Source organism: Parambassis ranga, chromosome 7, assembly GCF_900634625.1.
Source record: "Parambassis ranga chromosome 7, fParRan2.1, whole genome shotgun sequence".
Taxonomy (NCBI): domain Eukaryota; kingdom Metazoa; phylum Chordata; class Actinopteri; family Ambassidae; genus Parambassis; species Parambassis ranga.
In genome coordinates, this window is record NC_041028.1 from 5,384,978 (window position 1) to 5,406,737 (window position 21,760).

At 43.1% G+C, this 21,760-nt stretch overlaps 2 protein-coding genes across 4 annotated transcripts; one reads left to right on the plus strand and one right to left on the minus strand.

The window, feature by feature from the left end:
• Positions 1-376: 376 nt before the first annotated feature.
• irf10 (interferon regulatory factor 10) lies at positions 377-4,806 on the plus strand. 2 transcript variants are annotated; one of them, XM_028409250.1, is made up of 8 exons: positions 377-801; positions 1,360-1,555; positions 1,667-1,749; positions 2,376-2,430; positions 3,049-3,153; positions 3,240-3,626; positions 3,701-3,819; positions 4,365-4,806. In XM_028409250.1, the coding sequence occupies exons 1-8, from the start codon at positions 631-633 to the stop codon at positions 4,452-4,454; spliced, it is 1,206 nt and encodes a 401-aa protein (XP_028265051.1). In that variant the 5' UTR covers positions 377-630; the 3' UTR covers positions 4,455-4,806. The 2 variants fall into 2 exon arrangements, with proteins under 2 accessions (XP_028265051.1, XP_028265052.1); XM_028409251.1 differs by having other exon boundaries at positions 3,052-3,153.
• A 154-nt stretch (positions 4,807-4,960) lies between these two features.
• Positions 4,961-20,492, minus strand: LOC114438117 (uncharacterized). Of its 2 annotated transcripts, none has more exons than XM_028409247.1 (3): positions 20,302-20,492; positions 6,604-8,357; positions 4,961-6,480 (listed from the first exon to the last, which is right to left on the minus strand). In XM_028409247.1, the coding sequence occupies exons 2-3, from the start codon at positions 8,197-8,199 to the stop codon at positions 6,016-6,018; spliced, it is 2,061 nt and encodes a 686-aa protein (XP_028265048.1). In that variant the 5' UTR covers positions 8,200-8,357; positions 20,302-20,492; the 3' UTR covers positions 4,961-6,015. The 2 variants fall into 2 exon arrangements, with proteins under 2 accessions (XP_028265048.1, XP_028265049.1); XM_028409248.1 differs by lacking the exon at positions 20,302-20,492 and adding an exon at positions 10,919-11,169.
• Between the last annotated feature and the right edge of the window lie 1,268 nt (positions 20,493-21,760).

The following is a 21,760-nucleotide window of genomic DNA, read 5'->3' on the forward strand; positions in this document are numbered from 1 at the left end:
CAAGCAATCAGTAACATGAACCCTACAGAGAAGAGGAGGAGCCTGAAGATAAAATAAGTCGTACACCCACATACTTTCAATTTCACATGAACATTCAGTATGAGTTACACAGAATGAAGGGCCTGTGGTGTGTGTGCGCGCATGCTTATTGAAGTTCTGCCCTCAGAAAAACATGAAACTGTTCCCTTAATGTGGTGAATGTTCCACTTTAATGTGTGCCCACAGCATAATTACTTGCTTTTATGTATTTATAGTTACCGCATTTTACAGCTTCCTTATACAAACACCGGAGACTACTTGGAAATGATTAAACTTTCTCTGTAACTTATGAGGAAACCGAAAGTATCGAATGAAAGCGCAGCTTTCACTTTCGCTTCTAAGAGCGACTTAATTACAGCAGGGACTTCTGCATTGAAAGTTTGCGGTGGGAGTTTGTTGTCTGGGACTCATTACCTTTATTACATTGTTAGTGTGCTTTATTGTGCGTAGTTCTTCAGTAGAAGAAATTAGTTTTTCTTCCGTTGAAAAGGTGAGAACGGGATCAGCAGTACTCGAGCTGCACATGTCTGACATTTGAAAGTGCAACTTTGTTCCTGTAAGACGCAGCTGTAAGCCTACGATGTGCTGAAGATGGATGAAGGCGCTAAGTTGCACCTGAAAGAGTGGCTGGTAGCTCAGATAGAGAGTGGACGGTATGAAGGACTGAGCTGGGAGGATGAGGACAAAACCATGTTCAGGATTCCCTGGAAACACGCAGCCAAGAAGGACTACAAACAGACGGAGGATGCAGCCCTGTTCAAGGTCAACTCTCTGGTTCTTACTGTTAAATACAAGGTGCACATGTCAACTGCAGGCGGTCATAAAGGTTAGCCTACATTATGGTGAAGATGTGGCGCTGTTGGCGGCGAGGGGTTTCAAATTAAAACATAAATTAGAAGTTTAGTGTTTTATTAAAGTAATGCTACTGATAAACAATGATGACACTTATTTCACCATTTTTTATCTCTTTAGCATCACGTTTTTATTTATTACATATTTAAATTTGGTCTCCAGGCCAGTCCAGCTCAGAACAACTGTATAAATCTAAAACTTTTTAGATTTTTTATTTGATGCTAAATCAAGTTCGAGTTAATGTTTTAGTTTATTTAATTATTTATTTCATTTGTTACTAAATTTAAAAGGCACATTTTTTTAGCATAGGCTAACCTTATATTTTTATTTTTATTTTATTTTTTTATTTATTTATTTTTCTTTTTGCTTTTTGTGCACATTATGTCAAAACTTCACATTTTCCAGTATTGTTTTATTTCAACTTCAAATTTGTAAACAAGCTTCTCGTCCTTCCATCTTTCCATCCAGGCCTGGGCTGTGTACAAGGGCAAATACAGGGAAGGAAGAGATAAAGCTGATCCCACCATGTGGAAGACACGTCTCCGCTGTGCACTCAACAAGAGCACAGACTTCCAGGAGGTCCCTGAACGCAACCAGCTTGACATCACAGAGCCATATAAAGTCTATCGCATTCAGCATGATGGTGGGCAAACCAAGCCAACAGGTAAGAACTGTTCCGCACATCCGTACTTCTTCCATCACTTTTATTTGGTCTTGATTCTGATTCTGATGAAATGATTCTCCTATGCCGTGCACTGATTTTCTCTCCTCTTAGATCCCTTCCAAAGAAAGGATCCAATGATCAATCAGGCTAAGAGGTCTCCTCCTGAACCTGACCCTGGATGTAAGGATACACAGGTATGATAAGATATACATGGAATGAGGCATAGGTACAATTTTGGCACTAAATACGTTTCTGTTTGTACTTGATCAATTGTGTTTCACTTGGGTTGCCTTACAGTCTAACTTGCTGACTGCAAAGGTGCACCAGATATATTACAAAGCAAAAGAAAGAGACAATAAAAGGCCTCAAAAGCATCACTAAATCTAAAAATCCACTTTAACACTGGACTGATGTGATCATATCTCTCGGTGAAAGCTTGACTGCACAGGTTTTGAGGTATGTGTGAGAGTACAATCAAACTGGACGATTCCTGCCACAGGCTTGAGATGACCCAAAAGAGAGCCAGCTACTGTAAATCCATGTCCATGGAAACTCATATAAAGAAAATGATATCGGTCCCAACACTGACCCCTGTGGCACTCCACATGCGAAAGATGAAAAGCAAGAGACACACCGCCTCCTATTCAAGAGATATGATGAAAACCCTTCAGTCCTCCTCACATAATACTGTCATCCTGCCTGTGCTCAGGCCTGGGAGTTCAAAGACCAACACAAAATAAGTTTATATGAATCAGAAAAAACCCTAGAAGCTGTAAACCATGTGCTTTGCAAAACTGATTTTGTGTTTTTCTCTTTGTAGCTTAATTATCAAAAGGAATCATTTCAAGAAAGTAAAGAAGAAAAACCACTGACTGGTAAGCAAACTCTGCACAGTAGACATTTTGACTTTTTTCACCAGTGATTAAGTCTGTCTGTGACCCAAGTCATTTGATGACAGATACCTCGTTAGAGCTATGTGTGTAGTCTTGCTTGGATTTGATATTGGCAGCTTAAAATGAGCGTAGTCTTGTTGTTGGGTGGTCCAGTAAAAAGCACTAATCTACCACAAGCCTTCAATGGTTTAATCTCTGGCTGTAGTGCTTCTGGCTTTGGAGTATGTGTGGGTGAGAATTTGGCAAGTTAGCATATGTTTTGTCACTACAATTGAAACTCCTACTGTGTCAGTGGGATGTATGCAGGAAAAAAAGATCTCTAAATCCCAAAGCCTGTAAAAAAACACACATTGTTTTATTGAAAGCATTTCTTATTTCTCCAATAAAAACTCCTACTGCTCACTGGTCTTGGCTCAGTCATAAGCCATAGCGGAGGGATCTTGGTCCACTTTGCCAGGCCTCCATGGGGCACCGTCCTCTTTGTGTTGAATCTACATTATGCTTAATTTGTGACCTTGTGAACTACAACAACAAAGACACTATGATTTTCCTGCAGTATGGAGAAAGCTTTGATTGAATTATGTTTCTGCTTTGCTTTAGAAGACCTGATGAGGGAACACATGTACTGTGAATTGATCGGGAAAAAGAATCAGAATCAGGCCCCGGCTCCTTTAACCTTCTTCAGCCCTCAGCAGACTATTTCAGGTAAGAAAGCTTTTGGGATTGTGCTCAGGAATAAAACCTTTTGTTATCGTATGGGCTGGAAGACTAGTCGCATTTTGTGTGCACAGACTTTCGTATGCAGGTGATGCTACTGTACCACGGCCAGATGGTGATGAAAATGACCACCAGTAGCCCAGATGGGTGTTTCATCCTGCAGGGTCATGTTCCCCTGGGGAACGAACAAATCTACGGGCCATGCACAGCCCAGCAGCTCTCCTTCCCTTCCCCGGCCTCAATGTCCCTGCCGTCCTCCATGGCCGAAGCAATGAATCGTCTGCTTTGTCACCTGGAGAGGGGTGTGCTATTATGGGTGGCCCCAGATGGGGTTTTCATCAAGCGCTTCTGCCAGGGCAGGGTGTACTGGAGCGGCCCCACGGCCCAACACACCGACCGGCCCAACAAACTGGAGCGAGAAAAGACCTTCAAACTGCTCGATATACCTGCATTTTTCAGTGGTGAGGCAGCGCACCCATACTTTGCAACTTTACAAATGCGTGTGTATGGCACATAACAGTTAATATCTGTACAGCCCTCCAGAGCTGTTTACAGGGGAAGGGACCAACACCTTTACATGAGATCGAGCTCTGCTTTGGAGAGGAGTATCCAGACCCCAATGTACCAAAAACCAAGAAGCTAATCATGGCTCAGGTGGGTGGAGAAAAGAAACAGATTTGTACCAAGCTGTAAACTCGTTCCTTAAGGAAGTGGCTTACTGTTAAAGGCTTCCTCATAGGGTCATGTTCTGAGTTGTTTCATTTTCGCTTGTATTCATGTGCAACACATCGCTAGGACCTATCAATCTGCAGTCATATTTCTTACAGTAACTCACTTTTTTGATGTTACTTTTTTGAAATTGTATATTTGGAGTAAAGACCAAAGTTCACTTTAAGATTTTCTTTATAAAATTACCTCATAAAGGAAATACAGATGACGAATGTGCATGTTTTGCACATTTAAAATGACCCAAAAAATCTGCTGTTGCTTCTTCTTAATGCTGCAGAGATTTGTTTCTTTTTTTCTTTTTTTTTCAATACAAACAAACCAAAAAAATGTTATATTCAGAGTGCATTGATATGAACTTTGCTTTTAAAAGTTTGTCAAAATGTCACCCAATATACAGCAGTTGTATTTTCAACCAGCAGAGGTCCTCCTAAGCTCACTGATTCTGTATGATTCTGTCTCCTGTTGGCCAGGTGGTTCCCTTGTTTGCGTTGGAACTGTTGCAGAGGTTCAGCTTAGGAGAGACTGAGGAGAAGCGTCTGACAGAACAAGAGAAGATGTAATGTGAAGCCTACGCCAGGGTAGGAATGGACAATATACACACAAACCCTGTAATCATCATAAAAGGCAGCAACAGGGTGTTGTCATTGGAGATGTATATATAATGAAGAAAAGATGGCTGCATGGTAGACCTATTTGCATAATGGGAAATTCAAATATGTTTTATTTTTACATTGTATTATGTTTTTTTTGGTCCACCATGCAGCATGAGCTATCAACCGCTGTTAATAGCTCTTGCTGTGTTTAACCAAATAAAACATACTGATTAATGTACATTTTTCCTTCAGTTTATGTCAATCAGTATTTTACAACAAATACATCAAATAAATTGACACTTGTAATTAAATCTATAAAGCTTTTTTTCTTTTATTTCTAGCGAACATCATATAACAGATTCACAATTTTTAAAAATATACATTTTTGTAGCTATAACATTTAAAAAGAAAAATCAACAGGTAAGATTTTCTTTTTGAAAATAAAAAAAAAAACACAAACTAAAGTGAGAGAGTGTGCTGAATCAGAGGATATACCCGTATCTGAGTTTAAAATACTTTCATCGATTTCCCTGCCTTCAAACATATACAGTACATAAAAAATGAGATGGGAACAGAAGCGTACAGTACACGGGAGGTCAAGAGTATTCACAAAGCATCATGTTCCAACGTGTTATTAGCACCATTACTCTTTAGCCATACTGCACCTTTTAATCTTTCCATCATTCAGTTTTTAATGGAAAAACACCATGAGTGTCGAGGCGATGTGGCACAGGCCTGTCTGTGTGGGTGGGATTGTCTGTTACGCAGTTTTCATTAGTGTTCTCCCTTTCTCAGAGATAATGTTAAGAACATATTGGAGAGTAATGCCTTGGCGAACAATTGTTTGAAATGACTCCCAGTGATGAGAATAAAAAAAGGCGAAGAGTTGCTCATACATTCACCTTGCCTGCCCAGGCCGACATGTAGACATCGGCTCAGAAGCAAGAAAATAAAAAGTAAAAATGAAAAATGCATTGCAAAATTGACAGAAAGATTGCATTAAGTCTGTTTAGCATATTTACTGTATATAACATCTGTAATGTAATATATATATATATATATATATATATAGTCAATTTTTGTTCATATATATCTGCACTTCCTCAATAGCGTTTACTTTCATAACACTGATTGAAAATACCCTGCAGCAAACACTTTCAGTAAGTAGGTGTGTGGGACAACCATTACAAAAACAGAGTGAACACAGACAAGTGCTTGATTGTCTCACTAAATGTCTTCAGTGTGTCTGTAAGGAGTCATCCAGAGATCCTTCAGCTGCTGCTCCTTTCAGGACTGTGCTAAGGAAAGGAAAGGAAGGGAAAGGAAAGGAAAGGAAAGGAAAGCGGCGTAGAGTGGACTAGATTAATCTTTTGGGCAGCAGTGTGGACACCTGTAAATTTTTATTCCTTCCCTGCAACCCTGCCTTGAGGTCTCTCCATTGTTTGTCTTGATGGGTGCAATAGAGACAAGGAGGGTGTGTATGTGCTTATGTGTATGTGTAAGTATGCATGTATGCATGTGCAAGGTTCTACTGCCACTTCATCAGCTTTGAGCCATGAGGTAAATCCGAGAGGCTTTCATTAGTTCCACTTGAGGGAAGAGTGTCCGGGGCTGACCAGCGCCGTTTGCGTGGTCGCTGAGGCTCCTGAGGCAGAAGCTCTGCAGCCGGGCCACGTTGAGGAGCTGGTGTGGTTTGAGGTGGATGATGAGGAAGAGGGGGAGGAGGGGGAGGGGGTGGCATTGCCTCCCTGTGTGAGCTGCTGGACTCTACTGCAGCCCTGGAGGAGAGCTGTGTGCGATGAGCCCTGGAACTGGTACGGGTGTGTGTCCTGTGGGTTGGGGTAGGGGTGGGCGTGAGTGCCAGGCAGACGTCGCCTTCCGTGAGCTGGCGGCATGACAGGCCGTACAGCTGTGTGGTTTTCTGGGGACAGCAAGAAGACCAGCCTCGGTCTTGTACAAAGAACGGATACTCCACCAAGACCTTCAGTAACTCCTGTATAAAACCACAACATCAACAAGAGGTCAAAACAACTTGACATGCAGTTATTCATGAAATTACTAATTACACTGAAAAGTAGGTTTGCAGCAAGTTAGTCAAGTGTAAGAGAAGGCTGACCTGAGTGTTGCGGTCCGTGAGGTGGACCTGCAGATGGCTGAAACCCTGTGTGCTGCTGGGGGAAATCAGCAGCACGGTGCAGGTGCTGAGGTGGAACTCTGGGGAGGTGTCTGCACTCCTCAGGAAGTCCTCCGTCCTCAGCTCCTCCACCCGCTTCAACTGCCCACTGGCCAGCTCAATAAGAGAACCCTTGGTGAAGTGAGGTAGGAGTGCAGGGGGAGATGGGTGATGGACCGGAGATGAGGTGTGAAGATGGGAAGGAGATAACTCTCTCCCTCTGTCTCTCTCTCTGTCTCGTCGTCTCTCACGCTCAGTGTCTCTGTCTTGGTCTTTGTCATGTGCTAGGTGCTTCTCTTTGTCTTTACTGCGCTCCCTGTCCCTTTGAAGGACTTTGTCTCTTTCTTGGTCTCTATCTCGGTCTCTTTGTGACCTGTCATGGCTGTTAGGCAGACCCAGAGGTGAGTGCGGTGAGTTCCTTAGATTGTGCTGCCTGGGCCCTGGCTCCCTGTGCAGGTTGTATAGAGATGTTCCTGAGGAGCTGTAGAGTGGGTAAGCCTGTGCCTGAGGGCTGGGGTGACACACCGATCCCAAGGAGTAATAAATTTGGGCTTCAGGTGGAGTGGCCCCTAGGTGGTCCAATACTCCCACTCGACCTGCCCTGGAGTCTGGTCCAAGGGGATGGGGACTGGAGGAGAGTAAATTGGAGCTAGTCTTAACTGTCCCATGCAAATGTCTGTCCTGCAGTGAGGAATGTGGCTCAGGGCCCTCCTGAGCTTGAGAGTCTGACAAAAAAGGCCCTACAGAAAGGACATGGGAGGTAAGGTCCTCCTGCTGTCTCCGTCCCCCATTGGCATGGGAGCTGTGCGGGCTGACATCCAGTCTAGTTCTGCTGCTGTCATTTCCATACTCTCCTGTCAGCAGGGGCCTGGCGGCTGAGGCAGTCCTGCTGCCCGGCCCATCCAGCCCATTGGGCCTCTTGCCCAAGTACCTGTGTCTTGCTTCACCTAAGCTTGGGTCTTGAGGATAGAGAGAGTGGTGGCTGAACAAGTAGGACGGGGAAAAGAGAGATGAGCTGTAGTCCCGCCGACCACTGTTGATATAGGACCACATCTCTCTAGAACTGGCTGGGAACGGAGTCTTAAAGGAGGAAGTGGAGGAGGAAGATGGGGAAGGTGGTAATGAGAGAGGACCCTCCCCTCTGAGCCACCTGGAGTGGTGAGGCAGGGGTGAGGGGAGAGGATCATCTCTCCAAGCAGGAGAACCCGATCCCCTCCTTTCGCTGACCTGCCCTGGGAAAAGAGGAAGAGAGACAGAGGGAGAGTAGCTCAGATGCCATGGTAGAGGCACAGGAAGGCCTGGTGCTGGAGCAGGAAGAGGGGGAGGTGTATGTAGGAGATGGGGGCTTGGGTTAGTCAGGACCCGGTCCCTGTCACTGGTCTCCCTGCCTCCCTCCCCTCTCCCTGTGCTGGACCGACTCCGGTACGGTACAGGTGGTTTAAAGTCATCCAGAGGGACGTGGTGTTCTGCTGATCCTTGCCGAGACTCCCTCTTCTTGGGAGGGAGGCACTCTTTGCCGCGATCAGGGCTGGGATTCATGGGTGGGCTCCAGCGGCAGTGGGGGCCCCCTGGTTTTGGGTGTAGGCTAGGTCACATGGGCCTCACGGGAGAACAAGGGTTGTGCACAGAGGGGAGGGCTGATACACAGCATCACTGTCAGATCACTGCTGATTCTTTTGCACTGAAGCACCACTCACCTGCAGAGAGGATGAAAGAGGAAGGGAACAGAGATAAGATGGGTAAAAGGGAGAGAGGGGACAGAGACAGAAGTAAAAGAGATTATAAGTGAACATTGAAAAAGAACAGTCTGTCAGATCTTGGCATCAGTTGCTGATAAGACTTAGCTGTCAGTCTGGTCAGACATACAAACAAACATTGGGCTCGATCAAACAGATGGAGAGAATCAGCAAGCGACTCCCCCTTCCAAACTACTTTAAGGAGGTTAGAAACTCATAGCTCTCTGATTGCTGTACTAATTAGTCATTACCTATGTGCTGTGCGGTGGGACTGAAACTACCCAACTTACTCGTTTCATTCAAACACATTACTCCCACATGTGGGATAAAAATACATTTTGCAGCCAATGAAGTTCAGAGGCAGTGCAGTATGTGCGTTGCACACACACATTGAGCACTCACAGCAGGAGAGTTTTCATCTCTGACTCTCGGGGGATGATTGGAATATGTAGATATGTTTTTGTATCACTTTCATGAACCACCCCCACGACACCCTCGGGTGTTCTCTGTATTCTATATAAGCTTACTACTAGCACCCCCCCCCCCACCACCACCACCCCAACCCTTCTTTTTCAGACACACATATGAACAGCAAACAGACACACAGAAATACTCCCTCAGGCAGCTGTACTTACTCCCCCAGTGATAGGCAAAGCTGGTCACCACCCACCCAAAAGCTGACAGAAACACTGTTGATATTTCCACCAGTTGTTGTGGATACAGGATATGTGTCTTTGCATATTAATTATGTGTCACAGCAGGGGTGTGGGGAACTATGTGTGACTGAATGTGTGTGTGCATGTATGTCATGTTTGCCTGTGAGGACTATGCGATTGTGTTTATTTGTTTAGGTTTTTGTGTGTGTTTGTGTTTGAGTGCGCAGACGTGTCAGAGATTTTGCAGCCTTGTTTCATTCAGCGAGAAGTGCGGGGGAGCTCCACTAATTCTTCTCCAAACGTTTTAAACAAGCTCTTTTAAAAATGATGGCAGCCTAGCCCAGCTGTTCCCTCCGCCGCCGCCACCGTCGCTGCTCTTGCCACAACACCACAGCACTGTGCAGCCACTCAGCCCCGCACTCACCCGCAAGTCTGTCTCAACTGCCAACCAACTCCCTGCCGTCTCACCATCCGCCACACTGTCACCATGGCAACTGTGTCCACACACACACTCTCTCTCCCTCTCTTTCTCTTTCCTTCTCTCTCTCTCTCTCTCACACACACACACACATCCAGTTGGTTAGAGAGGTTAGATGGGGATACTCCATGGAGAGGCGGGTACACTGTTGCTCATCAAGTGACTTGGTCCAAAAACAGAATAAGTGTTAGAGTGGAGCAAGCTGTTTGTGCATCTGAGTGGAAAACTGAAAACTGAGAGGTGAGAGGAGAGGGATTTATTGTCCCAGACACTCACAGGACGGGTGTAATTAAATAAAAACATGGGAAATTGTTGTGCTACACAGCTATTAGGCCAATGAAGACACAGATATTATAATGCACACCTCTCTTAACCTCATTTATCCAACACGGGGTCACTGGGTGGCTGGAGTCTATTCCAGCTGTCAATGCACGTCACATATTTTAAAGTCTGTAAACGGATGAGAGCAGTAAAAAAGACCAAGGGCCTTTACAAAACTGGATATTCTAGAGAAACGAGGCCTTCAGACATCTGCAACAATTAGATCTTATGTAACCCACTTTTTAGAAATAAAATATTTCTACAATACTCAGATTTTAATTAAAATAATTAGTTAAATGTGACAGGGATTGTTTTTTTTTAAACTCAAAACTAAAAATTTCAAGGTTTTATGCACACAATTCAAAAAAATCTGAATTTTCCAAGCATCCTTTTTACCAGTGTTGCACTGCTGCACAAAAAATTGCCTTGAACTCTTATTTCTTAAAATTAACACAGTCTAGTTTCAGTTTTTGTTCACAACTGACTCTTACATCCTCGTCACTTTGACAGTCATTATAAAAACGGTTGTCAAAATAGACCTGATTTAAACTTGCCAAAAAAGTATGAGAAAACAAAGAACACAATTGTGCATGTGATGTGGAGGAGTTTGCAGAGAAACGTCTTCTAACAGAATACTCCTACACTGTGCAGACATGCACACAGAGCTGGAGTTAAGCTGGAGTTACTGTTGTTGTAGCGTTTACATTTGTCAAAACCAACATTATGTATTCAAGTATTTCTCAAGGCTTTAATTTGCTAGATACAATTATGTGTTTCCTCTGCATTGCAAAAGCAAACAACTTGAATTTGAGACAGATGTTTACGTCCTTCTGCCTTATCCCGCCTTTTCTCTACATGCATTTCTCAGGAGAAATGTCAAATGTACCGCAGTGCTCATAACTGTAAATGAACTACAGAATACACTACAGAATTTTGAGGCAAGATTTGCTGCCAAAGAAATATCAGTTAATAGTCCTTTGCTGCTAAAAGAGTAAAATAAAATAAAAAAGACAGAATATAAGAGCAGACAGATTGATGGAGTTGTTAAGATGTGAAGTTAGACTGACCTTAGCACGGGCTGAGCAGAAGTCCCAGTGTTGGCAGTCATTCATATTCTAGACCTCCCAGAGGGTCAACCCACTCCTCAGCTCCTTACTGTGCTACACTGCTTCTCCACAGCACTATACCACCAGTTACAGCACCCGCAGATATCAGCAGCCTCAAGCTACACACTGCCTCTGATCTCTGTATGCATGAAATAACACCAGCGAGCCCACCAAACTAAGGGAAAAAGCTGAGAGCCTGCTATCCGTCTCTGTGTGTGTTGAGAGAGTGTGTGTGTGTGTGTTTGTGTGTGTGTGTGTGTATGCTTGTGTGTGCAAAGGGCTGAGGAAATGAGTAATATCTAGCAGTGAGAAACATGTCTGCTATGCAGAGCCACACAGGCAGACCAGTTGCTGCTGCCGCCCACTTGCTTTAATCACTGTGAGGGATACAAACATGCATTCACACACATACACACAGACACACACATATATAACTTATGCACACAATGTACACACAGTCAAGGATGCAGCCCATACAGATCATATATTACCCTGTATATACTGGCTCTGCTGCCTAACAATCTACTTTCCACATCAAATGTAGTATACAACTAACAACAAACTCCAGCAATCAATCAATTAATCAATAATCATATCTACATTTCTGATAAACTCTTTTTTAGAAGACGCAAGAGGGGAGGACAGAAAGACAGTTGATGAGAGACAAGGAGGGACGTGGTAGGAGGCTCATCCCACACACACTCTCAGGCTTAGGCTTTTGCTGCTACCTCTGACTCAAAACTAAACCTCACAGCCATCAAGCACGCGCACACACACACACACACACACACACCCTACACTTGTTCTCGTTCTTTTTGTTTATCTGTAGTTTCATCTGAAATTGTGCCCTTTGTTCTCATCAAAGCACTTTGTGACGAACCTGCTTGTTAAAAGAGCTTTTATGAATAAATTTCATTTGACTTTATATGCATACACACACACACACACACACACACACACACACACACACACACACTCACACTCAAACACTCAAACAAACTCATACGCTAACAGGAGCACTGCAGGAGAGCTCTGAATGATTTGCTTCAGTGATTCAGTCGGTACAAGTGAAGTGTGTTGGAATGGCTGGTATGGCTTATTAAGACTGTATCGGTGTAGTTCATTCAGAGGCAAGAAATCAGAAACCTGTCAGTATGTGGAAAAATCTCTGCAAAAATAATAAACAGACCAAGGATTGAAAATTCAATGCTATGCAAATGACCCTGCCTGCTCCTCATCAAATAAATCGGGCCAAACCTCAGCTCAAACAGGCTTATGTTAATTATCAGCACCAAAATGCTACACAGGAGGCAGAATATAAAGTGGAGCACAGGTGGAAGACGGGGTTTAATGAAGCAATCAAATAAGTATTTTAGGTTAATTTTTTAAAAAGACAATCTTTATGTTCTCTGATATTTGTAAACTCAACTTATCAAACATTTTCACACATAGAGCAAAATGCAGACTTGTACACTATCAATAGTAAATTTAAAAGCTAACCTTGTCTAACTTCTCAATGGAATGGAGAGCTAATCGAAGTTGCAGGTACATACAAAAAAAAATCTGCCTGAAGGCCACATAGGAACATTTTCGCAGCAAATCCACATTTGTCAAGAACATCTCCCCATGACAATCAGGTGAACATTTTTGTTTCCTGTTGAGTGAATGCTGTTTGAAGAAGATGTGCATTGAAGTTGTGTGGGCCTACACACTGTCTGCTCCAGCTATTGTCTCATTTGTGTGGGTTCATCACACGTATCAAAGTTAATAAAGACTGAGGAATATGTTTCAAAAATATTTAATGTTCTAGTATTGCATTTCCATATGGAGTTTGAATTAATTTCAATTTATGTTATTTTGATTGGGTTAATAAAAAATCATATCTAATTGTTAAACTATAAAAAGTAGTTAATCGAATTAAATGAAATTAACAAATTATGACAAAGATAAATGCAAAAACAGCTGCTTGTAATGTATTAATTTGATATTCAATAACAAGGATCCAAAGGCCAAATATAAATGATTAAACATGCTAAGTATTGCAGGGTTCTTCTTTATTTAAGCAAATCAGTTCCCAAACATTTTAAAAGGAAATTGCTTTTGTATATTGCTTCGATGTTCCATGATTATTATTTGTTTTTTACAAGGTTCAGACAGTGGCTGTACCAAATTAATTTAAACTAACACATAATTGTACGTAATAACTTTACCACTTGTTAAACTGAAACTATTTTAAAAACTAAAGGTTAACGAGTTACAGAAGAATATCACTTTGTGCAATAAAATAGGCAAATAAATAAACTGGATCTAAATTAAATAGAAAAAAAGCAAATAAAGTAAATATCCTGAATGCTGCTGCTATGTAATTAGTATGTTTATTATAAAACTCTTTAATGAACTTCTACAAAAATCATAACCTCAGTCAGAGATGATATAAATTTACACATAATAGTACAGTCATAATGAAAAGAGAAGGAAATAGAACTGGGTTCATCACCGGGTGTTTACTACAATATAGGTATATAGAAATGACTATCGTGTTCTACTTATACACTTTGATATTTAGCATATCAGACGCACACACACACACTGACACACACACACACACACACTGAGTCACCCTATGCTGTCAATCAATGATGGCACCACTGAGGCATTTGGTGTACTCTTCGTCCGTCTCTTCTGTTTCTGTCTGTCTCACTCTCTGGCTTTGCACTTAATCTGTCCATCTTACACACACACACACACACGCACACACAACTACACACACACACACACACAGGGTCAGGCCTAGACAAGAAAGGTCAGATGAGTCACACTGAGTCAGCCTAGCAGACCAGCAAATCATAGCAGTGGAAGTGTAAAGTAGCAAAAGGGGTCAAAGACCTTTACAGGTGCACCTTTTTAGAACATTCCTCTGTCCTTATGTCTTAAAAAAAGAAAAAAAATGACTTTTTGCCATGCTGTTGTTTCTTTTATTTAATTTTTTTATCCTTCATAATGTGTAGCCTCGTATTGGGTGTCCGATCACGTTTCAGGCTGAGTGGGAGATCTATGATGGACGTCTGATGCAGCAGAAATTTGTTGCTGAATGTAACAGATCTGAACAGAGGGAAGAGGAGAGGAGAGAGGTGGAAGGGTTAGGGCTGAGTGTGTGCACAGTGGATAGATAGATAGATAGATAGATAGATAGATAGATAGATAGATAGATAGATAGATAGATAGATAGATAGATAGATAGATAGATAGATTTCACCATATGTAATTATATTCTATTTAAACTGTAACTGTAAACTTAGGTCATATTTTTAAACTTAGGTCATATTTTATATTCTAAAAATGTCACTGTGACATGTGCTCCATTACTGCCCAGCAGACAGATAGATTGAGTACAGAGTGACGAAGGGAGGGAGGGGGGTGGGGGGGCGGGAGTACTACTAGCTTTGTGTGATGGCTTACTCTACAAGGAGCCAGGCTAAGCTGATAAAAAGGACAGGGTGATATGGGCGATAGCTTATTGGGCAAAGGGCCAGGTCAGCCTTCAGGGCCCTGACCCATTCTTCAGCAGGATGAGCCAGCAGCCCTGCCCGTGGCAGGCTCAACCACAATGAAAATGGGCTTATGGCTCAGGAGTTACTATTAACACCCACACAACACACATACACACACACAAACTCAGGCAGACAGAGACAGACACTTGGTACGCTACACAGAAGTCAATTATAGCACTGATTCTTTGTAAAAAAAAAATGTGCTCTGTCATGATGCAGTACAAAGTGATGAAAAAATGTATATATGGTTAAGCACAAGATCAACAGTGTGTGCCATATCATAAACAGAACATACAACGTTTTTTGGAGGAGAGCTGAAAACAGAATATGCTGAACACTGCATGTGCTGAGCTGATTGGAAGAAAATACAGCAGTGTGGCCGATGAAGACTACAGGGTGTCGCCTGTAATGTATTGCTGGGTTAATCCCTGTGAATCCAAACTGGTACGGCCTTAGGCAGGCTTAGTATAGTTCTGGGAGGAAATCCCCCTGTGTAGTGGTACAGGCCATTAGCCCCTAGGGTATAAATAGGGCAGCTATGGCTCCTTAAGCTGGCTTTTACGCAATATCAGTTAAAAATATGACTTGACTAATTACATGCAGGTCAGCCAGTCAGCAGAAGCAAAAATTCCTCCACCTCGTTCTCCTCTTCCTCTGACCATGGCAGGACTGTGCTTCTGTAAATACACACAGACATATTGTGCACATGCACCAGTGTGCACACACAGGTCAGCACAGAACAAGTGGAACATTTAACAGGTATTCTGCAAACCTTGTGGCTGACATTTTCAAAGGCAGGTGTTATGTTGCTGTCATTCATTGACATTTAAGTCTACATGATGGCAGTTTCATTTTTACACAGATAATTTGCGTCTTATGAGGCATCTGCACAATTTCAACCACAAAGCGCTGACTTTGGTTTTGCAAAGCTTTATATCATTAAGACTTTAAAACACACACACAACAAACTTCAGTGATGTGACACACTGCAGATGCACACACTGCAGATGCACAGTCATGTTTTTGTAATTTCATTCTTGCATCTCTATGCATCTATACACACACACACACACACACACACACACACTGTATGTATATGTTGCTCCCCTTTGTAGTTCAGAGTCCTTGATGCAAGCAAAACCTTCATACTATGAGGTCAGTAGCTTACAAGAGAGAAGAGACAAAATCTGATGGGGTAAAACTGCTTGAAAGGGAGAGGACAGAGTGTGTGAAAGAGGAGGGGGATTACTTTTCACTCTATAGATTTGTTGTTTTTGGAACTGTCCCCCGGTGACTGGCAGTCAAACCGAGTTTCTGTTGGTTCTCTGGTTTAGCAGCAAAATGTCAGCAAGCTGTAAGCAAACATAGTGATGACATCTCCATGGAGAGAGCATGGCCAGGTCTCCCGTTGGTAGCTTAAGTGCCATTCATTTTCAGAGAGACTGTCTAGACTGGCTTCATAGATACTGTCTAGAGTACCTTTATCACTGCCGGTATTCAAGGCAACATTGCTATATAGTCTCATTATTGCTTGTGTGCTGCAACCCCTCCCACACCAAATCTGCCATCCAGCCACACATGGCCACAGTCATTTACTCAACGCTTTGCTTATGCTGTTTGTTAGAGAGGGTGCTGCAAATTAGACTGAAACATGATTGAGTGGGCTTACTTTCAAAAATGAAAACAGGGACAGTCCCAATTGCACTTTAAAGAGAACCTTAATCTTTCAGCTGTTTGATAGTCTCTGCTAATAATTACATTGCAAAAACGACAAATTAAATTAGAGAGAGATGTCTTGCTGCATGATTGGAATGTGCAGGAGAGAGGAAAAAAAGGGGAAAAAAGTGAATAGGAAAGCAGTGCAAGGGTAAGGAAGGTAATATACATCCAACTTCAGGACAGGCTTTCAGGACACTATCGATGTAAAAGCCTACAGGATGTCTCAGATGTTACACTTTCTGTACAGTGATACCAAAACCAATACTGTGTTATATATTGTGCTTCTTGTGCATGTTGTCTGTACGAGAGCACAAATTGACTTTACAAGCAGAGAGGCTGGCCTGGCTGAAAAAAAAATGTGTGGGAGTAAAGGGTGGGTGGCAGGGTTGAAAGGTCGCTGACCCCCATTGTAGATGAAATGTGGGGGAGGAGGAGAACATACAGCTTGATCATACACAAGGGTGAGCAAGTCAAGGCCAAGGAAAACGATCTGTACGTACACAGAAGGCGAAGAACAGACGTGGGTAACTGACTAGATTGGATATGTTCGCTTACGACCACACACACACATTCACAGGCATCACTTCACATGTACATTACACGGATTTGAATACACCTTATGAAATATCACTTCCCGCACCTTCCTCTCACGGGACACCTCAACCGACAGGTGTGTCTGTCACCTTAAAGTAGTCTGGCACGGTGTCAACTGTGTTCAAACACCTGCCTCTGTTTGGGATTATTCATCACACTCCTGGCTTCTCCACTGAGCTCCCAAGCCAATTGTGAGAGTGCTGATCTGAAAACAGCGGCCATGCAAGTCCCAGAGACTGATTTTAAAATGTCATAAAATGAAACATCATGGCAGGTAAATGCCTTCAAAATAAATTGCGCTAATTTAGGATGTTAATTTTTCTCACGCAATCCTAAAACCTGCTAAAAATGTGCATCTATTAGATGTTACAGAACACTAGCAGTAGAGCGTGGATCACTTTTTGTATCACTCAGACAGTGCTGAATGAGTGATGTGAGTTCCACCTTAATAGAGATAGAGCTGGCATTGATGTCAAAGAGTCACTGAATTTACAGACAGATACGTCTGAAAGCGTGTCTACCTGGGTGTCTTGTTTAGAGCTGAAGGCTGTGACCACAGCAGAGTCATTTGACCCAGCAGTGAATGGCAATTGTCCTCTTTCCCACTGAGGACAAAGGCCAGATGACATTGCATCTTAGTGGGCTTTTGCTTTGTTTTATGTTTAACGAGCTGAATAAGACATTGTGCATGTGAATCCCATTATGTGTGTGTGTTCATTATGTTGATGCATAGCAGATGTACTGTTTAAAAATCAAAAATAGTAATAATTATATTAAGTGTAGTTGCAGCACAGATTTTACAACAGAGGGATGTGAGTTTGAACTCCTTTCCATTCCTGTTAGAAGACATGCAAAGACATGCAAGTCTATGTCATAGGTGTGACTGAGTGACAATGAGTGCGATTATTCTTCACACGTTCTGCAGTGAAGTAAGTGTTTCCCTGTGTTCTGAGTCCACGAAAAGAACAAAATGTTGAATGACAGGGAAGCCACGGAAAAGGTTATATAGGGTTATGCGGGCACAAATACCTGCTAAAAACTGCAGCGCCCACAAATGCAGTGAGTGAAAGATCCACACATACATGAATAGATTCATACAATCATGCAAATGCACTGCCTCTGCATGAATGTACGCTTCACAAGTTTTCCCTTTCTGTGTCTTTCACTTTCTCTGTCTTCCTCTCTGTCTTTCCCTCCACCTCATCTGGGCGGCTGTTTGAGAGCATACACTCAACACGGGTGAGAGTGCTAGAATAGAGTATGTGACTGTTAACACAAGGTGCAGGGTGTGTGTGTGTGTCTGCGTGGTGCTGTAGGTGGAGAGGCACAGCAGGGCGTGAAGGAGCGCTGTGATAATGACAGGCCATGCATTATATAACATGCAGATTGCATAAGGAGAAGATTATTTTAGGTCCAGATATTGAGGATGTATAAGTAATTTTTTTTTTCATGTGGGTGTACAGTGCACCTCTAAGTGCATGGATGTGCGTTAGTGTTGAATTGTGCTCGATTTTGTGGCTTCTTTCGAGGAGTGTGTGGGTGTAAGTAAACTAAAGTGTATTATGTGTTTGTAAGAAGGGGGCATGAATGTTTTCAGATTTCTTTCATAGCTATCTGCATATCAAAACAAGTATGTGGGAATGTTGGCACATTTGCGTACAGTGTGCATAAGGGTGTCTTTATTGCGAGCTCCCACTCATTATCACTTTTAGACTTCAGAGAGATCCACTTAGAAAAAAAAAGGCTGAGTCTCCTCTCATGGTGAAAACCTTGTAACTTCCAGCTGTGAGGATTTTCGTGTTTGAGCTTGCGTTGAAAGAACACATGCTCTCCTCTATAGGCTGCACAAGTTTTATGACTCTCCCTCAGTCCACTCAGTCACAAGGTTATGGTCCTACAGGATGTGTTGTTTGGAGTCGCAGAAGTGAGGCAGCGCAGATACAGTCTCCGTGTGTGCCACTGCCTCGTCTGTGCGCCTCGCTCCATGCATGAGTGTGCCCCTGTAAAAATAGACCTCTTAAAGGGCCAGCAGCCACTCAACCTTCTCCCACAAGAGGCCTGTTCTCCTCTTCAGGGTGACAAAACTCTAAGAAACATAGGAGAACATTCTGTGCTTTACATGTCTGTTTTCATCAAGATACTCTAGAACCCTGCCTACATTCAGTTCCCCTTTACATCATTCATATGGGAACACATATGATACATGGTAAGCTACTATAAATCAACACAGGAGATCTGGGTTTTGAAGTCACCAGGCTACAACCTGAGTCCATCTTTGACACAAGAATCCCTACTTTACTATGCAAGCATCAAATCAACCAAGCAAAAAAAAAAACTGTCCCCTGCAAACCCGCTTTTAAAGCAAGCAGTTTCAGAGGCAGTCGTGCAATGACATAAGACTTCCTGTACACTCCAGCAGATCATCCTCATAATTGAAATAAGTGAATTAAGTCAGCTGGGACTAATGTCGTACGTCTTGCTTGAAAGACATGTATAGCCGAGAACTGTTTGAACCTGTGAAATGTTCCTATATGCAGCATATGGGGTATCATTGCAGCAGAAGGACAGTGCCTGCTGTAGCAGAAATAGACATACAGAAATCATAATTGTGCACGCCCGCATAGTGTGTCTCCATCGAGAACGGCGAGAAATGAGGAGGAACCACAGCTGTCAATGAAGGGATGCACAAATAAATGTAACGTCTTTGACTTAAGTTACAAAGTTGATCAAACCATTATTTGGTACACAAGAAGTGTTTTTCCATGTATCTTGTACACTAGTTGAATAAGTAAGAAGTTACAGGCGACTGATGCACCTGCACATCCTCCCTTTTGATTGCATGAAATCTTTCCTAGACTTACCCCTAACATCTGCACATCTGATTTTCTCTCTGTTCTTCCCCTTCTGTCCTCCTCCTCCTCCTCCTCCTCCTCCTCCTCCTCCTCCCCTTCCATTCCAAATTTTTCCCTGACTGGACTAACCCCACCCTCACCAATCTCATACCCATCCCTCCCAATTTAAGCGGGCTCCTCGAGGGTCCCTGGCTATCTCTGGACCAGTGCTATTTAAGCCCACTGCTCTAATTCTGAAAACCCTGATCTGCCGTCAGAGTGATGAACCTCCACCTCTCTCTCTGTCTGTCTGTCTGTCTGTCTCTGTCTTTCTCACACTCTCCTCTCCCCGGATCAGTCACACTCTCCCTCTTGTTCACACTCTCTCTGTTATTCTCCTCCATGCACACAGACACCCACGCACATAGGTGGCTGACTTACATGAGTCTATACAATTTGCACACACACACACACATACACACATTCAAACACAAACACATTATTAACCAGCTCACTCTCAGAATGGCAAAGCATTTAAATCACAGGCAAGGTCTGTTAATTCCATCATTCAAAGTTGCTAACACACCTGTGCTCCCGCTGTCCCACACACAAACCCACACTGAGCAGAGGAAGCAGTGTGGTCACATACCTTGTCGGGTGCCTTTGCGTAGCAGGTAGGAGAGAGTTTACTCATTGAATCAGGCGGCAGCAGGCACGTAGGAATATCCAGTTTAGAGACTGTGAGTCTCTTCCTCCTCTCTACTGCTCAGCCTTCCCTCCCTTCATCCTATTCCTGCCTCTTCTCCTTCTCACTCTCTAAACGCCTCTTTGCTCTCTCTCTCTCTCTCTGTATCTCCCTGTGAGTACGCTCTCTGTCTCTCTCCCCAGCTTGCTTGATCTCTCCAACCCCCTCCCTCCCTCCCTCTCTCCCTCTCTCCCCTCTCTCTCTCTCTCTCTCTCTCTGACTCTCTGACTCTCTTTCTCTCCCTCCTTCTAAGTGACACACCTTCGATCTCACTCTTACAACTTCAATCTACACTCATCCCTCTTAGTGAGTCTCTCTGACACCCAGTGACACTTGATAACTTTTTCTTTCCCCTGCCTAATATGTTCTCTCTCTCTCTGTCTCTCTCTCTCTCACACGCTCTCTCTCTGTCTCTCTCTCTCTCACACACTCTCTCTCTGTCTCTCTCTCTCTCTCTCTCGCTGGGAGTGTATAATTAGACAGAGCTCAGTGGTAATACAGTCAGGCTCATTGTGGAAGCCTTAGCATTGCTGCTCATGTTTGGCTGATAGCCCAGCGGCTTCACTCATTAACCTCCCTCGAGCCGCAGAATGGACCTGCCCACAGCCTGTGCTATTTGCTGCAACACCTCAGCCTCTTAGCCCATCGGCCAATCACAGGCCAGAGGGATGATGGAAAAGGTGTGCTAGCTGGGCACACGGTGCTGTAGGTGAGAGAGAGCTAAACATAATCACTAAGTATTGACATGCTGGGGCAGGTGAAGTGTAATGCCAGTCTGGTCAAATCTGACACACTGAGGGTTTCATCACAGTCATAACAAGTCACTTCTGGTTTTAGCTTAATCACTAGATCATGATCTGCGTGCAGTGGCATCATGTGCTTTTCTTTCAAGCATGAAACCACAAAAGACCACTCACACATGTTATTGTGAAACCACTGTGAGGTATGGGAATGTCCTCTGTAACGTAGCAACAAGTCATATGCTAACTTTACTGTACTCTGTGCTTCAGTTCCCGTCACATATGACCCGGCATAACCTCTTGAAGACGACTTCCTTTATCTCACTGACACAACTGTGTAGGTTGAAGATTTTTTGACTTCAGAAATCAGTTATAATATTACAGTTTTTGATTCTTTTTTTTCATGTTTAAATTGCCACCCACATTCCTGGATTGACTCTGAGAGAACTCTCAGACAAATATCTTTTTAACTCACACCTCTTAAGTTTCTCTTTTTGTGATGAGGTTAAATAATTGAACCCGACTTAAAAACACATCTCTACATTACAATGGCTGGAATCTAGAGTGTATGAAAGTGAGGTGAGCTTCATGGAGAGTGACCACAGTGCTTTGGTGCTTAATTC

Bases quoted from the DNA above. Each gene is read 5' to 3' on its own strand.
- LOC114438117 (XM_028409247.1), bottom strand. From the start codon at position 8,199: ATGAATCCCAGCCCTGATCGCGGCAAAGAGTGCCTCCCTCCCAAGAAG. The intron at 6,481-6,603 runs GTCAGCCTTCTC...GGTTTTATACAG, and splicing joins TCACGGACCGCAACACTCAG to GAGTTACTGAAGGTCTTGGT.
- irf10 (XM_028409250.1), top strand. From the start codon at position 631: ATGGATGAAGGCGCTAAGTTGCACCTGAAAGAGTGGCTGGTAGCTCAG. The intron at 1,556-1,666 runs GTAAGAACTGTT...CTCTCCTCTTAG, and splicing joins TGGGCAAACCAAGCCAACAG to ATCCCTTCCAAAGAAAGGAT. The intron at 1,750-2,375 runs GTATGATAAGAT...TTCTCTTTGTAG, and splicing joins CTGGATGTAAGGATACACAG to CTTAATTATCAAAAGGAATC.